This window comes from Podarcis bocagei (genome assembly GCF_964188305.1).
Source record: "Podarcis bocagei genome assembly, chromosome: 2".
Classification (NCBI taxonomy): domain Eukaryota; kingdom Metazoa; phylum Chordata; class Lepidosauria; order Squamata; family Lacertidae; genus Podarcis; species Podarcis bocagei.
This window is the reverse complement of record NC_138126.1, coordinates 64996957-65019072: the sequence shown is the minus strand read 5'-3', so window position 1 is coordinate 65019072 and position 22116 is coordinate 64996957. Positions and strand designations below refer to the sequence as shown.

At 41.9% G+C, this 22116-nt stretch overlaps 1 protein-coding gene across 8 annotated transcripts in view; it reads right to left on the bottom strand.

The window, feature by feature from the left end:
- Window positions 1-22116, bottom strand: part of EBF1 (EBF transcription factor 1) — a 369352-nt gene that overhangs the window by 85832 nt on the left and 261404 nt on the right. For 4 of the 8 annotated variants that reach the window (XM_081184946.1, XM_081184950.1, XM_081184948.1 and 1 more), the window contains exon 9: window positions 1098-1231. In XM_081184946.1, the coding sequence (XP_081041072.1) occupies window positions 1098-1231 (134 nt within the window). The remainder of the gene's footprint in view (window positions 1-1097; window positions 1232-22116) is intronic. The other 4 variants (XM_081184947.1, XM_081184951.1, XM_081184949.1 and 1 more) reach the window with 1 other exon arrangement.

The window sequence follows — 22116 nt, the reverse complement described above, 5'->3', positions numbered from 1 at the left end:
CCTTTTCCTTACTAGTTCTCCAGATGTGGAAGATCTTGACATAAGAGGCACTCAAACAAATGATCTATTATATCACATGAGCACCTACACATTTCAATTGCCTCTAAAGCTGCCATTTTCAAATCACTTTTTGTGAAGTAGTCCCATTATAGTCCAACAACTGCTATTGGATTAAGTAATTTCAACAGCCATGTCACCACTGACATGGCCACAAATTTGTGGCATATATTGATGGGAAATAGAAAAGGAAGGAAAATGTCAACAAATGAGTAGAGAAAATGATTAACTAAGGTATGGATATTGCAGCACAAAGAATATAAAGTCAGTGGCCCCATTCACACGCCATGCTAAGCCCAACCATGTTTTAGCACCAACATACAGGATCTTGAAGAGGAGGTCACAACTACCTTGCTCCTCCCCAGTTGTTCAGCTGCCGCGTTGAACTTAGCCATAGTTTAATAAGTCATTTGGATGGCTTAGTAAGTCATCTGGAATATGGTTTGGTTCTCTTGGACAAAGAACAAGCAATAAATCATAGGACCAACTTTGGCTATAGTTCATGGCTAGTCTGGAGAGCGCTAAACCATAAGCCAGGGTTCAGATGACACACTAAATCAAGCTATGGCATAGCATAGCACAATGCAACAGAGGAATGACCAGGGAGCAGCAAAACAGTTTTGAGTTCCTCTCTTGGGGCCTACATACTTGCACGTTCACACTAAATCATGGTTTGCCAAAACGAGTTGTGCCTGGTTAAAAAAAAAAAAAGAATTATAATTAAGGGCTGAATTATTTTATTCATGTTCAGGCAAATTAGGGTAACTGAGACTACCAGTGGGTGTGGTTTTTTTTGGGGGGGGGACTGTGACATAGATCATTATATTTTAGAATGTCAATAGAACTCACTAGAACTGATAATGTGAACAAGGACAGTGGCACTATATTTGCGCCAAGGGTTGCTCCAGTGATTTTATATAAAATGGGAGGAATAAGAAAATCTTTCTCATTGTTACTGCAATAGAACAGGGCCTAAAAGAAAGAAAGCTGGCTATAAACTAGACAAAGTTACTGGATATTAATGTGCAGACAACACCTACCTCACTCCAGACCAGCATGGTGCCGAATATGACCTGTAACCCATCAAAGAAATTGTCTCCTATGATGATGACAGTGGCACCTCCTGTAGTCCATCCTTCACTTGGACTGATGGCTTTGATACATGGGGTAGCTGCTTTCCAACACACATGAAAAAGAAGTATTCGGCTGTTAGAACAAGATTTTAATGATAGAAGACTTGAGAGGGGGAAGGGGAGGAAAAGCTTTGATTTTCTTTCTCCTATACTATGATGCAGGTTCTAGAGAGAGAGCTCTCTCTACTTTGTGTGCGAGAGATCCCAAACCAGATCTTTGAAAAGGGAATGTTTGCCATTAAAATTTTATTTTGTTTCCATTGTTTCTCTTGAGAAGATAATTGTGTTTGGCAGGCCATAGAAAGAAAATAGCAGCATTGCTGGCTGAAGCCTGACTAGAGAATAGAGCACATTTTTGTAACACTGAATTCAGGTCTCCACAAAACATGATCCTGGGCTGTCTTTGAGTTCCATTATAACAAAGCTCAAATTTTATTTGGAGAACTTACTGTGTCTAGAGTGTTCCTTGTGTCATGGAACCATTTTATCCAATTAATAAGTTTTATAAAATCATTTTTGAATTTTGTTAGCATGATATTGCACAACCAATATGGTGTCATGTATTAGCAGTCGACTGCAAAATTCACATTTGTGAAAGAATTAGATGCTTTAAAATGTTCCATTATTTTAATACCATGAAAGAAAGCAGCAGCGCTACACTTATCATAGGTTACCTATGCCTGTATTTCTCCCCATTGTTATAAAAACAACATGCCCAGTGAGTCCATAGTTGTATGTAGTTGATCAATCTTTTAAAGGAAGTAATTCTATGAGGAATTTTTTTTTTAATGGGCACGAGAGTCCAATGCAAATTCCACCTAAGTTTTCTAGCCTTAACACAATAGACTTGCCCAATCCTTGCTCCAATGGTCAAACTGACTAGCAGGACCAGCCTCACATGATATATCCTCTATAATTCTTTGTACCAAGCTATGAGGCTGTGGGTGGGTCCACAGGTGGAGGCTGGAAGTAGACCATCACTTTTCTAAAGGGCTTGCAAAAAGGCTTGAAAGAATGCATCTAAAGAGAGATGGGCCCAGAGGCTACTGACAAATTAGAGAGTTTCCCTCAGTTTGGCCTTTTTAATCTTGTTCACTGACTGAGCAGCTTCCATTGCTTTCCTTGAATCCCAAATTGGGGGAGATTCACAAGACTTGGTCCTTTGGTGGTGGGCTAACTCAGTGACTGCACAGTTTTGATGTGCCAAAACTCGGAAAAGATTCATGGATTTGATCCTTTAGGATTTAGAACTATGCAACTCCTGTGTGAAACAGCGGTTTTTTGTTTGTTTTTTAATGGATTTTGAACAATTTGGCTATTGAATTGAGTTGACAAAAGTATTTGCCGGGTTGGAAGTTCCTATCACAAAGTGAAAACTGAAGGCTGTGAAAATCTGGCACATTCCTAATTATCAAACCCTTCACCTCATGCATGAACCTCAGAATAAGAAAATAATAAGAAAATATCGGGGGGGGGAATAATTGTGTAAATTTATTTCAAGGGGACTTTGCACACACACTTTTTGTGCAATGCAAGCAAGAAGGGACACTTTCTATTCCCACTCACCTTTTCTGTGTATCTATGCTGTGCTTCCTCGACTTGGTACCATCTGGAAGTTATGGACTACAACTCCAATCAGATCCAGCCAGTATGGCTGTGCTGGCTGGGGCTGATGGGATTTGTACTCCAAAGTCATCAGTTTGGCAAAGATTGTTCTATGAAATTCCTGAATTTGTATGTAAAAACCTGGTGCAAAGGGAGCATTCAAACTCTCTGCCTTGCATGAAATTAATTTGTGCAAGTTCAACTTAGCCAGCTCTGAATGAATGGCAGATGGTTGAAATTGCACACGCTAACTGTGCGTAGGGTGTGGTCATATTGGATCCTCCTTGGAATCTTTCCCCAGCCATTGTAATGCAGGGTGGAGCTTCCCAATCCTTACACTTCAGATCAGGGTGGAGAAAAACACCCTTGTTTCCAAGGCTCAGGCGCTTCCCTCAGTGGTTCCTATGCACCACCTGTTTGAACATCTCTCCAAATATCAGTCCTTTTAAGCTTTTACCAGACACATTCTGAGCAGCAGTTAGCACCAGGAGTCAGATAAGAACCAAAAGAAATGCTTTTGATTTCTGACTAATTTTCCAAGCAGTTTAAAGGAAGAGTTTATCTTTTCCAATATGAAAATTTCAACAGGAATATGAAGATTCTCAAAAATTTACCTCACCCTTAGTCTGATGCATGCATAATTAACATGGCATGTATGAATTTTATCCAAATAAAAATGGTCTCAAGAGAAACATGCCAGAGGGTCCTGGATTCAAATTCAGACCATCTTGGGTAACCTTGAGCAAGTTTATCCCTCCCAGCCAAAGCCCCTTGCTAGAAAAATTAAATAATACAGATCCACTACACAGGACTGTCCAGAAGATAGATTTGACACACTTTGTAATACACATGGAAAAAAGTAATAAAACTGTGTGTGTGGAATCACTTTGATTTCAATGCACTTGAGCACACTCAACTTTGGGTTGGATGTGTTCAACTCTGTGTTCACCATCTAAGCTTCTGCATTGTTCAGCAACAGAGGCAACTGGTTGAAAGTCATTTGCAGTTCTCCATCAATATTTTGGGGAGCAGCATGAAATATATTCAGAATTTGAATTTGTACAGTTTGGTAGCATGACAAGGCAGCTAAAACATATTTGTTTAAAAACAGTGAAAAACATTTTCCAGTAATGCCATCTGCTAAAGTATAGGAGGACCTTAGATGTATACTGTACGAATGCTACTGTTGTTTCTATTTACGTATTAAGATTATTGCTTTGGCTAAGATTTCATACAAGATTTTGAGGTTTCTAAAAATGTCTGCCTAGTCCCTAGTCTGCCTTCTGGGAAATCTGGTCCTACTGCCTGCTCAAAAAGGGGAGTGAAGAATGGAAAGAAGCCCTTTCCATCCATTACACAGCATCAAGCTTTGCACCTCAAAAAATGAGCTAACGAAAGGAATCTTACAACACTACAGTCAAGGAATTACTCAAGTCATACACACTCAACTAACTTTGATATGTCTACGTTGGACTTGCATTTCACTCATAAAGCCATGCATGCATTAAAAACTCCAGAAAGCTTCTCACTTTTTTTTTTTAATAGCTCAACTCATGGTGCTGGGCTTACAGCTAATAAAAGCAGTTTAAAAATACCGTCCCACGCCCTCCAAGGAATCAAATGCTCTGATTAAATCAGAGCATGGATAAAATTAAAATTGCTTCTCAATTACACACTTCCTGATGGTACATGCACACACCCCACCACATAAGCAAACTTTAACCAATATTCCACATGTCTCGGTGGGAGGGGGATATTTTCTAGAAATTTACAAATAATTCATAGTTCAATGAGCACAATGAAACCTGCTGTTCTCTCCCTTTCTCCTTGGAAAGGAGATTATTGGCAGCTGGAGGAAAGGAGGTATGTTGACTGTTTTCCTCCTTTTTAAGAAAAGGGAAGGCATGGATGTAAAAATAAGGTTAACAGGTTCCAGGGTTTTAACTGGAAGTTTCAGGATTTTAGTCCCTTCTCACATCTGCAGGAGAAATGAAATCTCAGGATGAGTTCTGGCTTAACCTCCATTGCATGTCCATTAGTCTCCATGCCAGGCACAGCCAGGCCTTCTCCTGACCCACCAAGTACCATCATCACCCCCCCCACACTTTTATTAGCTCCTCATTAAAGCCATTACTAAAGCACCAATTCAGCACTTTCAACTCCATGTCTCTGGAGGAATAAAGCCTTCCAGTTGCCTCCATCTTTTTGTTGACAGTGAAGAACTCCAAATGCTATTGTAGCATTATAAAAAAAAAGATAACCTATCCATTCACTCTTCACCCCATGGTGGGTATCTTAAGGGGTAGTTTTCAATTTTAAGTATCACCCTGAAATTTTATCCCCCCGTATCCAAAACAAAACAGTGTCTTCCTTCTTCAATGCAAGCAGGGAACGGATGGGGGGGGGGGCAGAATTCAGTATGAAAACGGAGACGTCTCCTTCCTACCCTCTCTCAGAGCCACTTATTAACAAGATTGATGCTGACCAATAAGACAATGCATTAAATAAATGGAGGCAGGAAGAAGCTAGAAATCATTGAAATCAAAATTTGGTACAAAAGACATGGTTTTTAACAATGGGTATGAAAATTATATATTTGGTATTGAACTGGGAAAACAGTCAGCGAATTCTGTAGAAAAATAGGAAGCCCAGATGTCTCAATCTGGAAGAAGCTGCAGGGTTTCTTGGAAATCAGGATGACGACAGACAAACTCTCCTCTTTTGCATCCCAACTATGAGCCAATTCACATGGCCATTTAGGGCAAAACCAGACATGCAGCTATATTTTGTAATAAAATCTAATCTAATCTGCATCTCAGTGAAGTTGGATAATATGTGATGTAATAACATAAAGCTGTGTTTGTAGAGGACAGCCTTTCAACAAAAAGAAAAATGTTTAGTGAAAGGACTTCTTATCAGCCACTGTTGCAAAAGAGGAATTGTTTGGACATATTGTCCACAGAAGATTGTTTAGGAAACCTTTCCCAAGAGCTTGGTGTTAATTGGGACATCTTTGAAAAAGACTTGATGGTCAAAATGGATCTATACCAGTTGTTTGGTAGTTTTATGATTCATTGTCCTATTCTTGTTCTTTGAAGGACTCTTTGAAGCATTTGTGGGTCTTATTCTTGACTGCGTCTAACGGAGACTTTAAGCCTTTCCTCTTCACCTTTGCAGTGGCCCCAACTAAAATGACCTCCCAGCTGCTACTCACATAACCAAATGAAGGCTTTGCTTATTGCAGCTTCAGGAAGGGCAGGGCAGGGTGGAGGGCACAGCAAGAGGGAAACCTACAATCCCACTGAGGGCCCTCCTGCAGCTGCTATTCAATGTGTAAATTACTTGCATTCAGATAATTAACCCCATGTCTAATTTGACCCTAGTTACCATTTTTGACATGGTTATTGGTCTTGGGATAGCAGCTCAAAGCATCCTGATCCTACACACCATCTAGAGCAGTGATGGCCAAACTTGGCCCTCCAGCTGTTTTGGGCCTACAATTCCCACCATCCCTGACCACTGGTCCTGTTAGCTAGTGAAGGAATAGGTTTCCCATTCTAAAATCTGACTGTGCAGTCAGTCTGAAACGGGCCCCAAAATCCCATTTTTTCCTTCTCCAAGGGTGCATTTTATGGTTAAGAGTACAGGAGCAGGAACATCTGTGATGTCAACTTACGTGTATAAGCTTACGTGCCTGGATTCCTGGGGAAAGGGGGAGAGGGTGCCTGGAGGTTATATATACTGCATGGAATTTCTCATTTCTTTGGACTTGCTGTGAACTGACCACGCAAGTGCCTTCTGCTATCCGGAGAGCAGAATAAACTCTTTCTCTGAATCAATCTCGGTATCATTTGACTTTCTTTCTCTCTCCCGGGAGCAACGCAGACCCCACCAATCGGTAGAGTCTAATAAGGCTGCACTAGGGATGATGGGAGCTGTAGTCCAACAACAGCTGGAGGGCCAAGTTTGGCCATTGCTGATCTAGAGCAGTGGTTCCTAACCCCTACCGTATGCAACCCATGGGTCCACATTTATTTGGCATGGTGACTTATCAGTTTATTTTCACATGATTTTTGGACCTTAGGTCCTTGGTGGCCATTGGTTTTGTGCATTTTAGCTGCAAGTTTGTCTATTTTATAACCGTTACTTGAGACATTCAAGCAAAAATGAAAAAGCTTTTGATACCCACCCCGCTTGTGGGCCATGAACGACAAGTTGGGGAAATGCTGTTCTAGCGGAGACCAGAGAGGACTCTCTCTTCTCAGAAGCATGTCCACATCACATCACATCACAATTTATTTTATTTATTATATTTATCGGCAGCTCTGCAACACAATGTTCTTTGAGCAGTGAACAAATAAGGCAACAGCTTAACAAGATCATAGGATTCAATCAAATAAACACTAAACGCCAATAACCTGGGCAGTGCAGAGCAACTCTAAACTTTCACGCTGACAAAAAAAATCCAAGAGCAATCTCTTAAGCAGAGATGGTTCTACTGTCTGGCAGAATGAGGCAGGCAGCTCAGTCAGTAGGTGCTGGGGGCAGCTGAGGCAGCCCCTGCACCCAGCTGCTCTCCCTGAGCTCCCAGCTATTCCCTCCTGCTGGAAATCAGAGCTGTGTGCCACAAGGCCTATTATACAACTCCTATACAGTCCAAAGTTACCAGCGGCTGAATCTACATTGGTGCTAGTCAGCAAAAACTCTTAAAGCAGGGTATTTGGGGAGGGGGTAAGATGGGGACAAAGCTGAGCTATCCAAGGATCCACTGGGTTTTTAAGTCAGTCTAGCTACTGGCAAGTCGTTTGTTTGTTTGTTTGCTATTGCTGCTGCTACTGCTACCATTCTGGTTGCATCACTATCTGTGCACCCCCCTGCAGAGTCTGCGAGCGGAGAAGGGAAGCGCCCTGCGCAATCCTGGCGCCGAGCGAGGATGGCACAGACGGCAAGCCACCTGATCTGCTTGCTGGCCCTCTTGTGGCACAGACCTCCCTGGACGGAGGCAGGTAAGGGGCTCCGGGCTTCACGGGAGGCCATCTGGGCTGCGATCTGGGTGCCTCTTACTTACGTGCAACGCCGCGCGCGCATTGGACCATGCGATGTAAACAATCTGGACCAAAGCCCCCCCCCCTTAAAAATGAGGGAGGGGGCGCCAGAGAGATATGTGCACCACGCTGGATATGCTTAAAATTGCCCAGAAGTTGTGTGTGTGCAGGGGTGGGGTCGGGCTGATCCAGTTCTGTTTGCTGCACCAGCCTTGAATTGGCACAGCAAAAACTGCAGACTTTTAACGTCCTCCTCTCTCACTGGCAACAGTGTTGGGGCTCCAGACACAGCAGTTTTGCAGCAGCTGTTCTAAGTCTTGTTGCTGCCTGCTTGGGATTAGGACTGCACCATTACTCCCAGTTCACAAATCAACCAATGAAGTAAAATAGCATCTGTAAGAATGAAACTATACGTCACACACGACATCAACAGAAGCAAAAGCAAATAACATATTTTTTCCCTATAGAATGCCAACTAGGTTTCCCCTATGCTTCTGAATGCAGAGCATTCTATACCATATAAAGTATGTGAAGAGACAAAAAAGTTGTTTTTGTTGTTGTTGTTGTTGTTGTTGTTGTTGTTGTTGTTGTTGTTGTTGTTGTTGTTGTTGTTACTACCATTACTACAGTGCTGTGTTTGTGGTTTGGTTTTCTCTCATTTCTCCAGCCACTAAAGGTACTGTAGAGGGGAATTTCCTCCCTTCAAATGGTGACAATAAAATGATTACCCGGGCCTCAGTTTAGCATAATGGTTCAGAACTGCTCATAGCATATTGCAGACTTAAAGTGGAAATTATTAGGTAGCTGTTCTTTGTTATAATAATGATCACTCCACAAATAAAAGCTCTTCTCCCAAAGGTACTGCAAGGCACAAAATGCTAATTCTGAAGATTATGTGCTCGCTTTTATTAAATATTACTATGCCCTGTTCTGTTTGAGGGCTTCACTGCTCTGATTGTTTTATGAGTGCCATGTTAATGTCATCCCCATCTCGCTAGCAGCAGGCACACATTTTAGCTTTTGCAGGAGAATTGATCAAAGGCCACGTGCTGTGGGAATTGCTGAGAAAACACGGACAAGCGGTAAAAATCTAACTGATTAATTGGTTTAAATTTCATTTCAGGGTGTTGAACTTTGGCTTGGGACTCTAATACTACACTAAGAGTCAGGGCCTAATTACCAGATTTCCAATTTGCCTCAGCACAATGGCACAGACAGAGGAAAATGAATACTAAAAATAATTATAATGGGGAGGGGAAAACCTTTTCTGCTCTGTACTTATTTAACCGCTAATGCTCTGTGTGGGCAAACAGTTTTACTGGGGAAGCCTCCAGCAGCGCCTGCTGGGCCACCAGGGTATCTAATGACACAAATAAATTAAGAAGCTAGTGGCAGCGTCAAAGATTCCGATTTGCCAGATCGAAGGGACAGTGATGCACATGCCCACCAACACGCAGTGGCCCCATCACCCCCATTCATTAGTAGCTAGAATTCATATAAGCAATGTGCCTGGCTTCCACTCTCAAAGAGAAACAATCTATTACATTGATAAAACACACATACACACAGGGAGCGGAAAACTGTGCTTACTTTGGAGTTTATGGGTGGGCCTTGAGAATAAGGGTTAATTGAACTCAGAAGTTCAGGCTTACTGAGGCGAATTAGTGCCATGTACAGCTATCAGCAAGGTCCTGCCGTTGGTCTTGTAATCTATTTGTGCTGTGATTAATACACAGTCCGTGCTGGTCTCAGGAAGAAAGACCCAACCCCTAGCCCTCTTCTCTAATATTCATCATGAAACATTGGCTTAGCTTCCATATTCCATAAGAGGAGGCTCCAGCAACGATGGACGTCGTCAGAATTGAGCTATGAGCATATATGTATTTGATAACGTCTGAAAAGGGCAAATGCAATCTAACTGCACAGAATCAGTTCAACAAATTAAAGCAAGACACAGCCGAGAAGCAACATCTTTAAAATGTAAAGCAACAATTACAGGAGAGACAAACAATTCTGATTAAATAAATTTGGACTGGGTTTAAAATGGTCCTGGGGGAAAATATTTGTCCAAAGATCTTCAAGCAAACCAATTAACAGACTACATCAAACAGTCCTTAGAGCGATGGAAATGGAAATTCACAATCAGGTTAGCTCTCTGTACAACTGGGCCTCGGGACTTAATACAGCCTATAGTCAATATAGTATTGAGTCTACAGTGATTATCCTTGAGAAGGGTGGCTAGATACTATGGCAGTAGAACCAAGGGCTCACTCACACTGTTTTGAAGATCAAATTCTGCAATTTGCATATGCAGCTAACAACGTTGCATAGGAATTGTGCTTTCATGTTCCCAGAGACATAAGAAACACTATCTCTTGTTGCCTACCCACCTGCCCATTCCTACTGCACTCACAAAATCTCTTTCAAATAAAGTTCATGCGACTAGGTTCCTGTTCGCTGTGCAAGAACAACAGTTCACATCCCACAGGAACAAAAAGACAGCATATTCCAGTAATGCTAAATAAGCATGAGAGCTGCACTTTCAGCAAAACACTAAACACTTTGAGAGGTCAAAACAAATACATAAAACAAAGCTGTTTTAAATCAAATCAAGTCATTGGTCCATCAAGATTAATACTATAGTGGTACCTCGGTTTATGAACTTAATCTGTTCTGGAAGTCTGTTCTTAAACCAAATCCGTTCTTAAACCAAGGTGCACTTTCCCTAATGAGGCCTCCCGCCGTCAGTGCCCTTCCACCGTTTGGCTTCCGTTCATAGACTCAGGTGAAGTTCTCAAACCGGGGCACTACTTCTGGTTTTGTGGAGTTTGTAAAATTCATAAACAGGACTGTTCTTAAGCCAAGGTACCACTGTATATATCCTAACTGTCTGCAACTTTCTAGGACTCCTGGTATTGCCTAGTTGTAGCCCTGGGATTCTTCTTGCTCTCCTTGAAAATAATTGTGATTTATATATACATCATCATCATGATTAGAGGAGAAATTTGATTTAATTTAAATCAAATTTAAATCTGAGTCTATCACATTCCAAAACAATATGTGAATCACAACACAGCTATCCTTTTAAATTCAAGAAGTGTGCATGCACATGAAAGTTCATACCAATAACTAACTTAGTTGGTCTCTAAGGTGATACTGGAAGGAATATTTTTATGTTGTTTCGACTACGGCAGACCAACACGGCTACCTACCTGTAACTAAAAATCCATATATTAGGGCAAATCACTTGCAAAAGTGTGTACATTAGTCAAAATGGCATATAAAAATGTGTTTATTAGGAGAAATTTGTACTAAAATGCTGGTGATTTTTTGTGAAAAAAAATTGAAAAATCAATCAATCATTAATTGCTGCAAAATGTGGAGAATGGAAATTAAGATTGGAAAAATTAGAAACTGAGAGAACTGAAGTTGACAGTTCTTTTCAACCCTTATAATAGCAATAATAGTGGGGTGGTTCCCCCAGGTGGTCCACTGAGGTCACCTTTATCTCCGCTTCATTTTCTAGTTGCCACTGCAGTCATTGCTAATATTATATTCATTTGAAAACGCACTCCTAATGAATCAAGTAAGTAGAATGCTGCTTAGATGTGAAATATGACATTTTAGAGAAACGTACCTCAAAGTGGTAACTTTTTTTTCTAAATAGTGTGAAAATAAATTATATGGCTTTACTATAGAATTTTATTTGTCCATTTATGGTCGTCAATTTAACTGCCAAATAATATATTTTTTTAAGTTCTGTATTTGTAAACAGCACAAGGGGGGAAACTGTTTTGTGTCATCCCCTAGTTAAGTGCTTAAATAAATACTTATTGATTTTGTTTTCATCTTCAGCCAGTCACTATGCCTAGAAGAAACAAGGGCAGAGATTTCGTTACACTGCTTTTGCTTGACACTTACGGAGGCACAGAGTATCATTTGCTGTATTTTGAAGAGGGTATGCTATGTGCAGATACCATGGGAGCCTAAAATGGTAACTGTGTAGGGCTGGCTGTTGATTGATGCTGGAGACCACGTGTCCTTGCAGGCAAACAGGGGTGTGCTGCTGCCCTTATGTCCTGCAAGAGATGTTGCACTAGATGGGCCTGATCCAGCAGGAATTTTCTTATGCTCTGGTGGTGAACTTCCAACTGGCTGGCCAGGAGTTCAGCTGGCTGCTTGCTTTCATTTGGTCTAGCAAAATAACCTTCAATAATTCTGAAACATTTTTTGGGGTGGGGGAAGAAGAGGTAGCAAACTCAAATTCATTTCACCCTGAAGTCACAGGCTGTGGAAGAGCTTGGGCTCAGCTCCCCTCTTAACCCAGTTCCAACACAAATTATCCTTTTGGGGCAAACAGGGATGGGAATCTGGTATTCTTGTTGTTGCTGAGCTACAGTTCCCCTCCTGGTGGATACAGAAGTCCACCTATATCTGGAGGGCCACAAGCTTTCTATCTCTGCCTTAAAGGAATGTGAGGAGGGAACTGGGTTCAGAGGAGGCACATCTTTGAAGCACAGTTCTTTCCTTTCCCTCGTTCTGAGGGTTCCAAAATGGAATTCTTTCCTATCACCCACACAGCTAAAAGTTGGTTACATATATACTCCAAGTAACCCCAATTACTAGACTTCTGAAAATGGGAAAGTTGTGTACTTCTCCCTCTTAAAAGAAAAAGCAAACTGAAAGGGTTGCATTCAACACATCAGTGTAGAGTTCCACTTCTTCTCCGCCCACAAAAAAGTCTGCTTTAGAAGACACCCGCCTCAATCTTCTGGAGCGGATTTTGAGGGGGCAGGGGAGGGAGTTCTGTTGTGCACGCAGAAGTCTATTACATGAGCAGAGCCAGTGAGCCAGAGTATCCTCAAATAATTAAGGCCTTTCTGCATTTTCCACAAAGTTGACACTTGGTATACATGTAGTATGAGACATCCCTATTTCTACAGGAATGTGAGAACATGTTTTTACTAGAGGTTTGCCAAAATGGGATTTTAAACTTATTTTTTAAACTTTCATATGTGGTTGAAAAGCACCTCCATTTTTCAGGATGCCTTCACGTGCCTCTTCAACAGTTTGTCCTTTCCACTCCACCCCACAAAGCCCAGGGCATTAAAAGGAACTGTGAAAAAGACCTCACTGTGTTGACGACCCCCAGGAGCCTGTCCCTGAGGCACAGATCAGGGAAACTCATCACACTGGAAAGCAAAACAGCTTGTGTAATGCAGGAGGTGCCGAAGTTCCCCAACCTGCTTGAACTAAAATGTAAGCAGAGACCCTTACATACTCTCTGTAAGCTTAGAGAAGCCCAGGGAGCATATGGAGATTTAATGCTCAAACCTTTGTTTGTTTTGATTGCAGAATACACTCACTTCACACACACACATTTGGTTGTTGTTGTTTAGTCATCTTAGTCGTGTTCGACTCTCCGTGACCCCATGAACCAGAGCATGCCTTGGAAACACTCACTTTCTTCTCAAAGCTTCTCCTTTTTAATGCCCATGGAGTTTTCTTGGCAAAATACTGGAGTGGATCACATTTAGTCTAAACTCTTGGCTATGACCTGCCTGTCTTGGGTGGCCCTTCACGGCATAGCTCAGAGTTTCTTGGAGTTATTCAAGCCCCTTTGCCACGACAAGGCAGTGATCCACACATGTCTCTTAGCATTTCTCCAATACAGCACTATGTAGTGCTCTTCTTCTAATGAAAAAAGGTGCCTGTACTGTGTACTCTTGAGTACCTGCAGAAAAACAACAACACTGGTCCTATTGCATGTATTCAGAAGTTCCACTGAAATTGGTTATATTTACTCCCAGGTATTACAGTCTAACTGATCTAAATACTAATGTGGTGTTAATATATACTCCACTTATCTTCTTGAGAAACCGTATCTTCTTGAGAAATACTGCTGTTTGATGCATTTCCCCTCAAACCAGCTTCCATCTGATTTGAAAATGCAAGCCACATTCACGTCAGTTAAGCTGAGGTGTGTCCATTTGAGACGGCTGTTGTGCACATACAGATGGCAGCTTCCAGGAATAAGGGAGGAGGGAGAGTTGCAGCCATGGGGAATCAAAATAGGTGATGTGCATTGGACAAAGACATTCCCAGCCCCACTCCCTCTGGTGTGCACAGCAACGTGCAAATGAGACTGGAAACGCTGTAGGGAAAAACGAACTCACTGCGCTTTCAGCTGCTAATGTGTACATGGCCCAATATGGACTATAATTCTGCAGAGCAATTAAAAGGCGAACTTTGCGCTACTTATTCCCTACCAGTTCTACTAGAGTCAATGGAACCACTGCAGAAGAGGAAAACTTTTAATGGATTTCCTATTATTATGCTAGTAATTATGCTTAAATTACTGTTTTAAATTATGTCCATTACTTATAAAGACAAGACCTAGGGAGAAATCCTCACAGGGGGTCTAGGTTATGGGCAGAGGGGGATTGTGAACTGTTGGTGAAAGGGAGGAAGAAAAGCAAGAGAAGTAGAAGGCAAGAGAGGAGGCAAAAGGAAATACAGCTTAAAAACCCAATAAAGCATTTTGCTGCAAGTCTGTAATTTAATTGTTTAATTGTTTACTGAGCTGGGACAAAGACAGCGAGTGCTTAAGCACTATGGGGATCCAAAGCCTTTGTCTGTAGACAGATGATTACTGGGATCAGAGATGTGGAGACCACTTGGTTCCACTGTAGAATAGCCTCAGTGGAATCTGCCAGAATGTCTGGACAGGATCCAGAATGCAGGAGGTCTTTCCTGGACTGCGAAACAGAGGCTGCAACAGCTATTTGCCCCCATTGTCAGAGGCAGAAATGCTTCTGAATACCTGGTGCTAGAAACCACCAGAGGAAAGTGCCCTTGTGCCCAGGTTCTGCTTGTGGGTTTACCACAGTGATCTGGTTGGCCACTGTTAGTCCAACAGGATGCTGGACTAGATGGGCCATTGGCAAGACCCAACAGGCTCTCCTTATCAGGATGGGATTTATTGACCTGCACAATGTGCACAAACACTCTCAGCATCTGTAGTGTTAGTGATGGAGACATGCACTTGGTCACATTACTTCAGTGGTCAAAGTGGGATGCTTTAATAAAATCTATTGGATGGGGTGGGTGGGATGCTTTTGAAGAGGACTTAAAACCAGTCTACTTATTTTAAATAAGGAATGAGGAAACCTGGCCATTCAGATGTTGTTGGACTAAAGCTCTGACCATCTGGGACTGATGGGATTTTGAATTCAACAGCATCTGGATGGCCAAATGTACCCAGTTCCCTTTATTAAATGGATTTTAAACTCTTCTGGGATGCTACATAGAGAAAAAGTCACTTGACCCAAGAGCTCTTTGTGGAACTGAGGCAGGCAGACAGCTGCCACGGCAACTTCCTACCACAACTGAAGATCCAAACTTGGGAGAAGCCCTGGAAGAAGAGAAAACCCTAAGCACTGGAAAAGCCATGGGGAAATAGAAAATTGTCTATCCAGATGCCTGACTGCTTCTGTCATACCTGCTTGTTGCCTCTCCCAGCTTCACAAACACATCTGGCCCGGCCAAGGCTGGAAGATGGAAATGGTGCCTATTCCATTGAAAATAAATGGCATCCCAGCCTAGCCTACCCTGAGAACCCCAGGTTTTGACCTCATTTACAGTAACTCTATTCATTTCATGGTAATGATTGATAACAGATTGTAATTATTTAAAGTATGAATGTACTAATTCAAGCTTGTTAGTAAATTGTTTACGCAGTTATAAATATGGTGAATAGACCGCAGGCTAAATTGAATGTGGCCTAATTTCAAATGAAACTATCCCACTTCCTCCCTCGCCCCACACTGTGTGTTGTGTTAGGCATATTTTCAAAATCATGCTAATGAAATTACATCAGCTGCACAGAGGTTTTGCATCAGCACTGCAGGAAGAACTGAAACGGAAGTCTATAGGTTAGAACTCCCAACCTTAGACAAGTGTAAAATGGCCAATAAATAAAATGGTATAAATAAGGAATCATTAATTATTTACTAATTCAGTTGATTGCCACGCTTGTTGTAATCAAGAAATCTACTTGCTCTCATACCGTGGCAACATTTATCAATTCTCCTACTTTTGGATAAATTCTGCTTTTTTGGACACTGCAGGAAGACAGTAGTCAAATTAAATAAACCCTTAAAAAAATGAGGAAATTGTTGGGGAACAACAGACTGTAATTTGGTTTCTACAAATAAAAACTCACAACGTCCTTGTGCTCTTATTCTTGTTTTGATTTCTTTTCTAAAAAAAAGAGGATATCATTTAATGCAATTTTCCAGAGCCTGGGAATCATAAAATCAAACATGAACAAGTCTACTGGAAAATCTGTGACGTTAATCTTGGCCTACGTTGTATTTTTAACAAGCACTAAATTTGTGTGTTGGATAATCCAGATGGCCATAGAGGAATCATCTTGATAGGATTAAACCTTTGTGGTGAACTCTGCTCCATCTGTTCTCAGAGGTTTGCCTCTGCCTGTCGGAATATAAATTTGCAGCCTCTGTGTGTCTTGCAGCATAAGTAACAGTGGCGCTTTGCAAATACACACACACATGCATGCGCGCACGCACGCACACACACACACACAAACCCTTGAGCACTTATTAGTAATGTGCAATAAAGGTAGCTTGGAGTTTACTGCCAAAGAAACATATTGGATTTATTATTCATCTGAAGAACAAAGTGTGCAGTACCTAAATTTGAACAAAAAAGGATGTTTGTTGTTGTTCAGGGACTTGTTCAATTCATTAAACCATAATACTACTATAAATTCACAGATGAAGGTATGACTGCACATGAAGCAGGGAGACGCTTAATCTCTGAAAACTATTATACGTTGCTAGAATGCAGGATACAGTTTTGCTTTGACACGCTGACTGTTAAATATTCCAAATCTGTAAAACCCAAACAGCAATGGTTGCAGTTATTTCTGTCTCAACCCAGCTACAGATCGGGGTGGGGAAAGATGATTGGAATAACACAGAAAAGGAACCTGGGTCTGTACTTTCTGGTTCTGTCATGAGCTATCTATTGACACCACTGGCTTCTTGTATCGATGGCTGCTGCCTTCCATATGCAGCAAGGATAGATGTTCAAGTGGTGCGCCAAAATCTGTCCTCCAATGCAAAATAAAGCTTCCATTTCTCCTGGCTCTTCCACAGGGCACTCTGGAGTTTCTTAAGAATTCTGGTGTGATTTCCAGTGAAGTCATCCTGTTAGCGCAAGGGCTTCCACCTGCGCAATGTGACTTTGTCTTTGCCCCTACATCCCCAAATCTGTTTTTGAGACTGGGGCAGACTCAGGGTGGGCACAGGAAGAGGAGAGGGAGAGGAAGTCCCATTGCACAGGCAGAAGTCCCTGCGCTAATGGGATGACTCCATTGGATACAACCCTAGGCACAGAGAAAGTCGAGCTTTCTGTATTGCTTTTATGGTTGTGGGTGGCTACTCTTTCCATTGGAAGTGAGAGCTGGACCATAAAAAAGGCTGATCGCCGAAGAATTGATGCTTTTGAATTATGGTGCTGGAGGAGATGGTGCTGGAGGAGACTCTTGAGAGTCCCATGGACTGCAAGAAGATCAAACCTCTCCATTCTGAAGGAAATCAGCCCTGAGTGCTCACTGGAAGGACAGATCGTGAAGCTGAGGCTCCAATACTTTGGCCACCTCATGAGAAGAGAAGACTCCCTGGAAAAGACCCTGATGTTGGGAAAGATGGAGGGCACAAGGAGAAGGGGACGACAGAGAATGAGATGGTTGGATGGTGTTCTTGAAGCTACTAGCATGAGTTTGATCAAACTGCGGGAGGCAGTGGAGGACAGAAGTGCCTGGCGTGCTCTGGTCCATGGGGTCACGAAGAGTCGGACACGACTAAACGACTAAACAACAACAAAGCTGGAGGAGACTCTTGAGAGTCCCATGGACTGCAAGAAGATCAAACCTATCCATTCTTAAGGAAATCAGCCCTGAGTGTTCACTGGAAGGACAGATCCTGAAGCTGAAACTCCAATACTTTGGCCACCTCATGAGAAGAGAAGACTCCCTGGAAAAGACCCTGATGTTGGGGAAGATGGAGGGCACAAGGAGAAGGGGACGACAGAGGACAAGATGGTTGGATAGTGTTCTCGAAGCTACCAGCATGAGTTTGACCAAACTGTGGGAAGCAGTGGAAGACAGGAGTGCCTGGCATGCTCTGGTCCATGGGGTCATGAAGAGTCGGACACGACTAAATGACTGAACAACAACAACACTCTTTTCATTAAACATTTTTTCCATCACTCTGCAGCCTCCCTGGTTGCTTGCACTTCCTAATTTAGAAAAAATAAGGTAAGTGTTACCCCATGATGTCTTGCCCTGAACTATGTGAAGTAAAGGAAGACAGGGAGGCTGCCTACCAAACACCAGAGATCCGGGCAGTCACTTATTTTGGTTTTAAAGGAAGCATTCTCTGCATTCATTTCTTTTAAAGTAAGAAAAACTCTTCACTTTTTTTTTTAAAAAAAGAAAAGAAATAAAGCTGTGAGGTCCACAGCAAGACCCCTTCTCATGCTTACAGAAAAGCCTAGCTGATGACATGAGGATATGGGCACTGAGAAAGTCTGCAGAATTACTGGAATTATAAAATGAATTATAAAATGAAAGAAAAGGGAACCCACAAACACAGCTTGACCACCCTGAAAGGAAGGCAGCTGTTTCAGTGTATCTGAAGAAGTGTGCATGCACACGAAAGCTCATACCAAGAACTAACTTAGTTGGTCTTTTAGGTGTTACTGGAAGGAATTTTTTTATTTTAGCTGCAACAAAAACCATGTACCTTACCTATGAGAATTTTAATACACAAACACAAAACTTCCCTTTGATAATTTTCAAATAAAATGTATTTTCCAAGTAAGTGATGGTTAATTGTGTGCAGGAGGAAATGCGGGGAAAATTTTCATCACAGTAGTAATATATTCAGCATCCACAATGATTTAAACAAAGCCAATGTAGAGACATACTATGGTGGAATGTAACATAATTCCAGACTCTGTTCCCAAAGACGTATGTAGGAGATCTGACTATTCTTTAAAATAACAGTCCTGGTTTGCAATTTCAGTGCAGCCTTGATATTATAGGTCATATGTCTGAAAGTTTATACAGTAGAGTCACAACTTATGCACGTTGAACTTGCGCACATTCAGCTTTATGCGCTGGGTTGCTTAAACAAAAAGACAATGGGGGTGGAAAGGGGGGAGGGGCTTTGGCAATCCCACCTGCCATTGCAACCAACTTTGGCTTTATGTACTATCCCTGGAACATCATCCCCACCTAATCTGCAAGTCTGGTGTAAAAGGTTTAAGGCAAATGAATCATTATTTCATAGCCTGTTCTAATACTTAGTATCTATTTCAGAGTCTATTCCAGAACTTAGTGAATACAGGAAATGTTAATGCACAAGTCCAAAGAGAGGATAACTTTTGCTGGTGGTGGTAATCCTCCTCTGCCTCCTAGCCATAGCATTAGTTCATTAAAAAATGGTATATTGGAACCAGTGTGGTATAGCAGATAGAGTGCTGGATGAGGACCTGGAAGCCCAGTGTTCAAATCGCCACTCAGTCATGAAGCGCACTTGGTAACCTTGGGCCAGCTGCTCACGCTCAGCCTCACAAACCTCACAGGGTTCTTGTATGAATAAAATGGGGGGAACAAGATCTATGTATGCCACCCTGAGCTCACTGGAGGAAAGGTGCAATATAAATGTAATAAACAAATATTGTAAATAGGTTCTGTGTGAAACTTAACTGATAAAATAAATATATATGGCTTCAATGCATCATATACCGTAACTGAACCAAATACCCAATAGTCAGATGTATCCTTGATCCTATTTTGGCCAGACCCTGGGAATTACATAGGAACATGCCTTATCAAACCATAGGTTCATCTAGCGCAGTACTTTCGACACTGAATGGCAGCAGATCTCCAGGGTTTCAGAAAGAGATCTCTCCAAGCCCTATTGAACCTGGAACCTTCTGCATGCAAATCAGATGCTCTGCCGCTGAGCTAGAGCTTAGGAACAGGAAAAATGTTCAAAAGTTGCAGTATTTAAAATGGACCAATAGAATGGCCCAGGGCGGATCTACTATGAAACTAATGAAGAGGCTCCAGAAGTGATTTTAGTCCACATTTTTTTAAAAAAATTGGGTCTATTAGAACCAATTTGAGTCACACGAATAAAAACCTATAAGGCATAGGAAATCTTTATTCACACCGGCGACTTTGACATATGAGATAATCCAGTACAGCAATTTAAATCAATATCTGAGATATAATTTTTTTAAAAAATATGGTGATCTGTCATGGAACAATCCCATTGAAGAAGATAACAGACCTCATTATTGGTTGCAAAGGGGTCCTCATAACAGTCTGTTGTTGTTGTTGTTGTTGTTGTTGTTGTTGTTGTTGTTGTTGTTGTTGTTGTTGTTGTTGTTGCTATTATTATTTATTGAATTTATATACTGCCCTATACCCAGAGGCTTCAAGCTTAAGGGCCCCCAAAATGTAGTTCCACCACTGTAATGACCCATTAATTTGCCATACCTGTAAGAAAGAAGATTCCACCTAAACATTAGGAAGAACTTCCTGACAGTAAGAGCTGTTCGACAGTGGAATTTGCTGCCAAGGAGTGTGGTGGAGTCTCCTTCTTTGGAGGTCTTTAAGCAGAGGCTTGACAACCATATGTCAGGAGTGCTCTGATGGTGTTTCCTGCTTGGCAGGGGGTTGGACTCGATGGCCCTTGTGGTCTCTTCCAACTCTATGATTCTATGATTCTATGTGTACTTTTACCATATGAAAAATGTACACAGGCCGGCTTGGCTATCCCACCACCCACCACTCCACTGCCTTTTTGGCTTCTGCTATTTGTTGAGACTGATATAGAATCAAAGCAGTTGCCAAAGAGATCCAGTAATTGCGCAGGGTAGAGGGGGAAAGTGAGAAGGAATAAAGCACAGCCCTGGCCCTTAAAAAAAAAAGGAAGAGAGAGCCATTTAAACTCCTTGTCAGTTGTCAGCTTGACAAGGCCACTTGAATATATTCAGGAGTATTTGCATAAATGCTCACGGTGAGTTCACCATGGCTGCTAGCGCTAATGGTACATAAAGTAATTTAGTCACTTCTCTTAGGCATCCTGTCAGAGTGATGAGCACCTCCTCTTTGCCTTGTTGCATATTAGATCATTAGATAATAAAGTGTTAGAGCATGCGAGCCGACAGGGTCCCTAGCACTATAATTTTGAGGCTACTGCATTATGCCGTGGAGGGGGAGAAAAAGAGACAAACCAATTGTGCAATTGGCTTTAAATTCAAATAAATACAACCTGCAGGCTGGGAAATTACTTTGAAGCGAGGCTATTGAGCGTGCTGATAAAACTTTGCACACATCTACGGTGAAACCTGGTCCCCCACTGAACGAAGCAGGATTTCACCTGAACGCCACTGCTTTGTTATCTGGTGGAAATGCAAGATTTGAGCTATCTTCTCAACATGTGCCGGAGCAGCACTAACATCTTTATTTTACACTAAGGGAACTGTGGGCTCACTTATTTTGTGTTTCCTATTGCCACCTTGCCTGCTTTTGCAAATCTGATGCATGGCCCATTTCCATGTTCTTTCCTTGCCTGACAACTTCCCCCCAGCTTACTTAGGGCTGATACACGTGTCACGGCCCCAACATGGAGAATGCTTCAAAAAAGCCTCTAGGTGACTATAATATTTGTAGTGTGCTCAGCAGCTATGGATTGCTTTCTTAGCCACTAGAAAGCTTGCCACAAGTCATTGGGCCAGGCTGGAGGAGGTGGTCTGTGATATCTGTCGCCTCTGATAACACAGGGCCAGTACCACCACTCCTTTGCAATGAGGGATGTTGGGGGATTCCAATGAAAACAGAAGCAGGAGTGGAAATTGTCAGTGTTCAGTTATTTGTCCCCTGTTCAAAATGGAAATCAATCCAGTGAGTTCTATCCATGTTTCCTGTTGGTGTTCCTTTCCATCCGCAAATGATACAGAATGGATTACCCCCCCCCCCCAATTTGAACTGCATTTTCTTTGCATGGAGTGGAATAATATAATGGAGTGGAATAATATAGTGACAATGTAATTACCTAATTTACATAATTAATTGCACAAACTACATCGGCTGCATAATTTGACCACAGCAGACAGCAAGGCAGAAGGCGAACTGCAAAGGATCAGAAACAGAGCTGCAAGTGACCAAATAC